An 8,682-nucleotide genomic window follows, 5' to 3' on the forward strand; every position below is an offset into this window, starting at 1 on the left:
GCAGCATTATGAATGCACCAAAATATATTCACAATCCGATAATCTATGCTTTCTGTTTGCAATCATCTTTCTGCCTTCTGCTCATAAACAAGATGGCCAATTTCCAGTCATAGGTACTCTTGTGATCAGGATCTCAGAGCCATAGTATGCCACAACTTGGGCATTGCTAGTGCTGTTTCTTCCTGGACTGAGCTTCCCATCATCCAAAATACCTAGAGCGTCTTTTACACCAGTGGCAAATTTGAGGATGCAAATGCAGAATTGTCTTCCATAATGCATACAACGAACCCGTGGGCTGATTAACTTCAAAAGACGGTTTAATAAATAGAGAGAAATGCAAGTTTCAAATTTTGGACCATCTTTTGATAGTTATTAAAAGAATATTATTAAAATATTGAGTGTTACTGAAATAAAGTCCAATTTTTACTCTGTTTGCAAAATTTAAACTCGTGCAATTATAATTCCAAGGACCTAAAATCATTGAAGGACTTTAGAGAAGTATTTACTCCTTAAGAGAAAATTTTCCAATTAAAAGGGGCTCGTAGCTTTAGGATGCTTCCTGAACACACCAAGCACCTTACCGCCAGCAGTGCCAAATCCCTGCAGCTCTCAAAGCGCTCCTGAAAAACAGGCTTTGTCTTATTCCTCTCAGATATTCTTTGGGGTGAGACTCCCAGGAATAGCTGCCACTGTGCCAAATTTAGGCTTAAGTAATTAGCTCAAGTTCATAAAGCAAAACATCTGCAGAATGTAGAATAGACATACTCTGGCCTCAAGTATTGTTTTTAAACCGACCATACATAAGAAAATACAGAATTATACAGATCATAATTGTTAAACCGAGGTGGTTACAAGCGACACCTGAGTAACTCAAATAATGACTTTTTTTACTGATTAGAAATAGGCTTTTATCCTTGGATCCTGATTTGTCTTTAGTTAAATACCACTTAAATCCATGTTAAGTCATTGTGTTCTCGTCAACAGATTTTAGATTGAGTCAGCTCTATGCTCCCTACAAAGGACTGTTTACACTCTTAAAACAAATACCATTTTATATGACTGTTGGATAGAGAGCTGTGCAAGTCAATTTAATCAAGTGTAACTCACTTTTTAAGAGTTCACCAAACAAGCTTGAACAAATGGTACCCAATGTTTGGCAGAAAAATATTTCCACTGGTTTCCGCAACCCAGAGTTCAATCACGTCTGGAAAACCAGCAAAAAAACGTTTCCCCTCTCAGGCATGAGTAAACAAGCAGTCAGTTTAAGCTCTAGTTACAAAAGTTAAATATGATGGTGCTACAACATCAATCACCTGATGGGGGGAAAAGTGAGGACTGTAGCACTTACCCCATCCTGGCTGGGCTGGAAGTTTCAGAAATGCTGAAACTTCTCAATACTATGCACCAAGCAGTACAGAAGATGAGTAAAGAGAGAGGTAAGCAATCACCCGTGCTGCAATCGGTGTTAACAAAAGCTTAGGGGAAAGAGCTTTGGGCCCTTTGTCTTTTGTTGCTCAGCTGAAGACAACGATGAACAAGGATGAAAAAAGCTGCAGCTAAAAAGGTAGCTGTAAAACTACGTGCTGAATATCAAAATAAACACAATCTCAATTTCATTTTGAAATTTAAGGGGGGGGAAAATCCAACCACATTCAAATTCCCTGTAGGTCAAGAGACATTTTTTGTTTTATTTGAAATTACATTTTTCCAGCAGACATCCAACTTCAATAAATGCTCCTTTTCATATGGAAAATAACTCAGCACAGCCTCTCCTATGAAAATATTTTTCTCCTGGCACAACCAGGTTTCATTCCCAACGTCAGACGGTCTGACTTCTTTGAGGACAATCGGCCACTTCTATTGATTAAACAAACACGAACAGAAATGTGCTCTCTTTAAAAAGCAGTTTTCTACAGCTTTCATAACACAGAAAGAAGACGAAATAAAATAATAGGGTCATTTTGTGCTACTCCCTTTCTTTAATTTTATTGAGTGTCAATCTAAATAATTAATACAAAGTTACTTCATTCTATGAAGACTAAGAGACTTTAGAGTAAAAAATTCCCTGAGATACAATATGTAACTTAAAGGATCACATAATTCTCTATTCCATTTACACCATAATCAAAAAGCAGTATTATTTCTTCTCCTTATAAAAACCAGAAAATAATGATCTTCCTTTCTCTCCTTCCACCCCAATATTTTAAGGCATGGAATAAAACACTTTATCAAAATTTATTCAAAAAGTTTTTTCTACTTAAAATAGAAAATACATTTGCCTAATTTTTACAGATCGATTATATGCATCACCTGCAGTATCTTGTGGAGTCTGGTACCTGATCTACAATCCAATTTGCTCATACTTTTTATTCACCATTGAACTTGGGCTCTACAAAGTGAATTACAAAAGCCAGTCCTTAGCTTATAAGGGTACACTAACTATTAGCCTGTGGAGCAGATGAGCCAAAAACCAAACTAGATTTATAGAGATGCTGTATTACTGACTTCAGCAGCTGTAGACCAGGGCTGAATTTCCTCCCAAATCCAAAGGGAAAAGCGTGCAACGCTAACGCAAGAACTATGAAACTGGAAAAAGCTTCTTTTCTCCCAAAGCAAGAGCTCTGCAATCATTAGTACAAGACTGCAGCTTTCATTATACAATTCTTGAATATACTCAATGCATAACTTACTAATACAGCACAACTGCGAATATCTTATTCAAACATGATGCTTTAATTATTGCACAGCTCTTTTCTGAATTTTACAAAACTCTAGTTCATCCAAGATTTCAACTGCTTTTCTTAGAGAGGCTGAGAAAAAAGTACCGGTTGTGATCTTTGGAAGTTCCCATGCTCCTGTAGCCTGATCTTCTGCCTGTGGCATTACCAATGATTACACAGAAGAACTGTGTGCCTGGAAACTTTCAGAAAATGCTAAAAAATTTAGGAGGACTGAGAAAAATGCACTAGTTTCAGCAGCCTGATAAAAAGTAGTGCAATCTTAAATATTAGTTCATGACTTTTAAGATCGGGTTTTTGTATACATTTACATGAACTGTGATAAAAACTAAATAGAAAAAAAGGATGCTTCAAAGGGAGATAGATTCTATCATCCTGACACTTAGCTATTACTGTTAATGCTATACTTTAATTAGATTTTTAAAATTATCAAAACCAATTTTATGAGAGTAGTAACCACTGCTACAGAAACAGATGAGCGTGCCATGAAGAATATGCTTTTGCTAAAGCACAATCACTTAAGACCCGTTCAAGTGAAAATGCAGCGTTAGGGACCATCCCTACTACACTCCACATTGCGTTGACTGTCTTCTTTCCCAATAGAATTTCTACAGCAACTCTGGCATTAACAACAGAAAGGTTCATGAAGTACTTTCAGCCATCCTTCCTTGCACAAAAGCAGAAGGGAATAAACATAGGAGCCAGCAAGATCTGATCTGGCAAATTTGTGCAAATTATTAATAAACTTCACCATTATTAGATTTTTTTTCCAATAATCCTTGGTTCCATGCTTACCTAATCATGGGGAACATCTAATTTAAAATAAATTACAGTAGGCTGCCAGCTCATAAATCTTAAAAGCACCTACCCAACATCCCTTACTGCTCAAGTCAAATCTAATCCTTTTCTAACCTAAATATGACTCACAAATGCCAGTAAACTCACCTGTTCCGATGCCCATCTTTTATTTGCAACTGAATTCCTTCTTTCCCCACCTGTTCTGTGCCCACGAGTTTATTCCGAGTGAAGTGTCTGGGTAACTCCATGGATTATCCAGCTCCTTAAATAGGAGCTGGACGAATCCCTTAATCATTTGTGCAGGACTCTTGTGGGTTATCATTTTTTGCCACCAAACCTTACAGTTGCAAAGGGCAGGGAGGGCTCAGCTTCCTGAGGATGTGTAATTGCAATTGAAGTTTCTTTCGGGATTTCACGAAGCAAGATTACACGTAACCAAAAAGTAACCATACACCGACTACTAGAAAGACTCCAGCAAAATGGCAGAGTCTGAAAGGGAATAACTACTGTAAATGCTCCCAGTAGGCACTGAGAGAAGGAAGTTTTATCTTAGGAACCTATTTATTGATTAAAAAACTGAGCTGGAAAACCCCCTCAAAATCAAAGGAAAAAAAAATAGTAGATCTTTCCCTTTTCATATTCTTTCCTCACACAATCTGTACTTTACCAACAGTCTAGATCTTATTCTCTACAGTAATTTTCTTTTTGAAAGGCAGCGATTTGGGACTTGAGTTTTGGGGTTTGGTTTTCTTGGTAACTATTATTTTACAAACAGCAAAGTGGCATTCTGAGTAGTCTGTCACCCGGCACAATTTTTAAAAACGCATGCCATAAACCAAAACAACCACTACACAGCAGGACTGTTTAATGATACTAGAGAAATAAGTTAGCCTTTCTGTATACATACTCAATATAGTAATAAAAACCCTGTAGTTCTCAGCTTTTCCCTGCTTTTTCCTATATGGCAGTAATTTTGCAGAGAAAAACATGCAGATTCCTGTAAACATTTTCTAATTCCTGAATAAAGGGAGGGTGGAAATGTTCCAACTTTTTTTCTACAGTCTGTCTTTTTCTGTACTTAAAGTTCTTCTCCACTTTGATACAGGATAAACGTGCCTATGGTTTTGTTAGGCAGTGGAAGAAGTACTCTACATCATCTGAGCTGTTTGTTCCACTCGGATCCAGTCCTCTCCATACGCTTTTTCCTAAATGGAATTATTATTTGGCTCAAAGCATTATTGCTGATGCAATTTCAAACATTGCTAAAAAGTGCTACTGTATCATTACATTCTTACATTCAACACTTGCGGCCCAGAATTTGTCTGCAAATAGCTTTCACACGCAAAATAATCATTGTTAAAAATATTCACTTTTGTCTTCAGAGTACAGAAAGCCAGCGCTGATCATGTATCCCCTGTAAGCAGAAGAAAGTTTCGTGGTCCAGGAAGCTGTCATAGCCGACAAAATTGGTTTCAGCTGTACGGCTGAAGAACTTGGCATCGGTTATTTATGTCGAGCTGTGCACAACTGTAAAGCTTTCAGATCTGTACGACTTCTGGAAATTTAACTTTGCTCTTTAAGAATCATCTTGCCTGATGTTTCTTTGTACTTTCATGATTTTGCACTTTAATAAAAATCTTCCTTTTGTAGGCTTATCACAGCTTGTTTACCTGTACCTGTATGCTTCTCTCACTGATGACAGCCTTCTGCGTACTACCTCGGCTAACGATCTCTGTGAGACCCATCCTTCCCTACGCCTTGCCGCAGTCCACTGCTGGCACAGGCTGGCCAGGCAAGCCTCACCCGCCAGGAACATCAGCTTTCAAACCAGCTGGCCAGATTTCGAACAGTCTTGATTTGATTCCCGGCTGCCCTCACGGCCTCGCAAACCTTGCAGAAATGCTCGTCCCAGAATGAGGTGACGTGGACTTCGTACTTCTTCCTCCAGGCAAAATACCTCCTGTAGTTGGGTTTGTTTTTATCGAGGAACTTCAGGTAGGTGGCCAGCAGCCGGGGGCTGGGGAAGTCATCGACGTGGATGAAGGAGTCAGGGGGGATGAAGCGCTCGTAGTTTGCCCTGCGGGGTCCGAGGACGATGGGCACGGCGCTGGCGGCGAAGGCGTTTCTCCAGAGTTTCTCAGTGATGTAGTCGGTGTGCTGGGAGTTCTCGAAGGCCAGGTAGAACTTGTAGGCTGAGACGGTCTCCACCACGCCGCCCTCAGACAGCGCCAGCCCCCGCGCCCCGTACACGTCGATGGCGAGGTGCTCCTTCAGCTGGCGGTAGTAGCGCACCCGGGCATGTTCCTCGTTCCAGTTGCTGATGACCCAGGCCACCAGCCGCGTCTTGCGGGGCAGGACGAAGGGCCGGGGCGCCGGCGGGGCATAGAGGTACCCGTAGGGCACGAAGACGTCCGAGTCCCGCCGGTAGGACATGGTCCAGTTGAAGAGGCCGGCCAGCCCTCGCAGGCCGGGCGAGTGCGAGGGCGACTCGAAGTTCATCCACACCCAGAGCTGCCGCGGGGGCCGCGGCGGGGGCCCGCGGGGCAGCCCCTCGGCGCCGTGCAGCGCCAGGTCGCGGTGGTGGAAGAGCACCGCCTGCGCCTCGCCGTAGCGGCTCCGGTCGGCGCTGAGGCGGCAGCCCGTGATGTTGTAGCGCCGCCGGCAGTCGGCCATGCGCCGCGGGCGGCCGAAGGGCTCCCACCACAGCAGCACGTTCACCTCGCCGCCGACCCGGCCTCCCACCGCGGCCCGCGGGGCCGCCGCCGGCTCCGGCAGGCAGGCGTAGAGGGCGAGGGCGGCGGCGGCGCCCAGCAGCCCGGCCGCCAGCGCCCTCCGCCACCCGCGCAGCCGACGGCGCCACGGCCGCGGGCAGCCGGGCCGCCCGGCGGGGCAGCGGCGCGGGGTCGGCTCCATCCAGGCCGCCCGCTGCCGCCGCTCTGCCCTTGGCGGCCGCCGCGGGGCAGCCGCGGGGCCGGGGCCGGCCAGCGCATGCTGCGGCTGGGGCTGCGGCTGGGGCTGCTGCCGCCGCCGCCTCTCAGCCCCCACCTCCCGCCCCGGCGGCGGGGAGGTGCCGGTGCCGCCGCCTCTCCCGGCCATGCCCGCCCATCCTCCCCGGGCGGCCGGCAGCCCCGCCGCCTCCCGGCCCCGCGGCCGCCCGCCCACCGCCGCGGCCCGCGGCCCGCCCCTGGGTGCCGCCCTGCCCCGCCCGCGCTGGACCGTCGCCGCTCCGCCCGCGGGGGAGAGCGGTCCTCAGGCTTCCGGCAGGGCTCCGGGGCCTCATCCCCTCCCCCGTGCGGCAGGTGCCGCGATGGCAGCAGCCCCGGGGCTCGCTGAGGTAGCCGCGGGCAGCTGCAGGTGATGGCAGCCCCGGGGGTCACTGAGGTGGCCGCGGGCAGGTCCAGGCAATGGCAGCCCTTGCTCCCCGGCCCGCTTGATTGCTCGTCCCCGACTCGGGGCTGCAGAGGGAATTTGTGTCTCCGCACTTGGGAAGGGCCCCCCTGACCAGAGCCCAGACCCCAGCACACAGGAGAAGGGTCGTGGGGACGGCTCACAGGGGCTTCGGGGCACCCGCACCCTGTGAGCGCAGGTAGGAGTGTGGGGCAGAGGACCACTGCCATGCATGCCACAAAGGCCGACGCAATCTCCCTGCCCTCTTGCCCAGGAGAGAGCAGGACTGCTCCGCTGCTTCCCATGCACCTTCTCGCTTCCTATGTCTTCCCATCCATGCCTGAACCAGAGTCAGAGGTTTTAAACTCCGGTAAAAGTGTTTTCCCACACCAGCTGAGCTGTGTTCACACGCTGTATTCCATGGCCTTGCAGGGAAGTACTTTGGAAGAGGCAGGGGATTTTCTTTTAAAACAGTTGCAATTTAGAGAGTGAAGTTGAGAGAAGGTTTGAATAAATCACTTATTTAGGAAAAAAAAAAGAGACAGCAGCCACAGTAGCTTTGAATTCCTGTCAAGTTCAGTTTCAAGCACCTCTAAAAGGACTAACAATTTGGAAAAATAAAAGCAATTAGAGAATTTTTTTTTCCTTTTAAAACTTTCTTAGAACCACATATGTTCACATTCAAATTTTTAAATCTCACAGCTATTTAAAAACAACAAAACCTTATGGTTACCAGAAAATTACTTTTTCCAGCTCTGTTTCACAGAGCTGGTATGAAGAAGTATATCAGATAGGCTCAAAACTTTTTTCCCAAGTCATTTGCTTTGGTGAACTATGAGGTCATTGATTCACACAGTTCAGAAACTGTTTGTACGGAACTGGAGAGTTTCCAGCTCTGACACTATACGTTCTCATATCCAACAGCTATAGATCCAAGGTCCTCTCCTGTAGATCTACCAAAGGCAGCGGAGTTACACCAGGCATAAGTTCTCGGTGATCATTTGGATTGCAGCATAGCATAACCACATAGGTTAAGGCCCTGTGACTTGTCTCTATACTAGTAAAAAAAGTGATTCAAGCCTGTTTACCCCCCAAAATAAAGAAGAGTTGTGTGTGATGTTGGTGTCAGGCTAGTAACTAGGTCATAACTTATTAATTGTACACAAAAGCGCTTGCAGACTTCCGTTGTCCATGTTGTTAGCACTCATAAAACATAAGAAACATCAACAGCTGTGGTTATCATCGGTATCTCACTGCCTCTGCTCCAACATACAGTGTTGGCTGGAAGGATCGATCTCTGGAGGTCACAAATCCACCCTCCCACTCAGAGGAGCACCATTGCCAGCACTAGCCAAGGTGCCTACCTAGGTGCTAGCTGGAGTAGCACCAAGGTGTTGAAAACATTCAAGGATAGAGACTCCACAACACCTCTGGCAGCCTGTCCCAGGGCTGCGCCACCCTCTCGGTGAAGAATTTTTTCCTAATGTCCAGCCCTGAACCTCCCAGCCTGTAATTTATGGCTGTTGTCCCTTGTTATATCCAAAGAGAGTCTGGGTCCATCGTCTTCATAACTTACCTTCAGGTACTTGCTGGCTCCCATTAAATCACCCCATCGCCTCCTCTTCACATGACTAAACAAGACCATCTCCCTCAACCTCTCCCCTTAGCTTGTGTGCTGTAGGGTCTCTCATCATCTCGGTAGCCTTCCACTGGACCATGTTCTCAACATCCTTCTTGAACTGGGAGGCTGGAAACTGGA

At 46.2% G+C, this 8,682-nt stretch overlaps 1 protein-coding gene across 1 annotated transcript; it reads right to left on the reverse strand.

Moving 5' to 3' along the window:
* Positions 1–5,027: 5,027 nt before the first annotated feature.
* Positions 5,028–6,464, reverse strand: FUT4 (fucosyltransferase 4). The gene has a single exon (XM_076330029.1). It carries the CDS (start codon positions 6,447–6,449, stop codon positions 5,352–5,354), a length of 1,098 nt encoding a protein of 365 aa, XP_076186144.1. The 5' UTR covers positions 6,450–6,464; the 3' UTR covers positions 5,028–5,351.
* Between the last annotated feature and the right edge of the window lie 2,218 nt (positions 6,465–8,682).

The sequence above is a fragment of the Aptenodytes patagonicus genome, chromosome 1 (genome assembly GCF_965638725.1).
Source record: "Aptenodytes patagonicus chromosome 1, bAptPat1.pri.cur, whole genome shotgun sequence".
Lineage (NCBI taxonomy): Eukaryota > Metazoa > Chordata > Aves > Sphenisciformes > Spheniscidae > Aptenodytes > Aptenodytes patagonicus.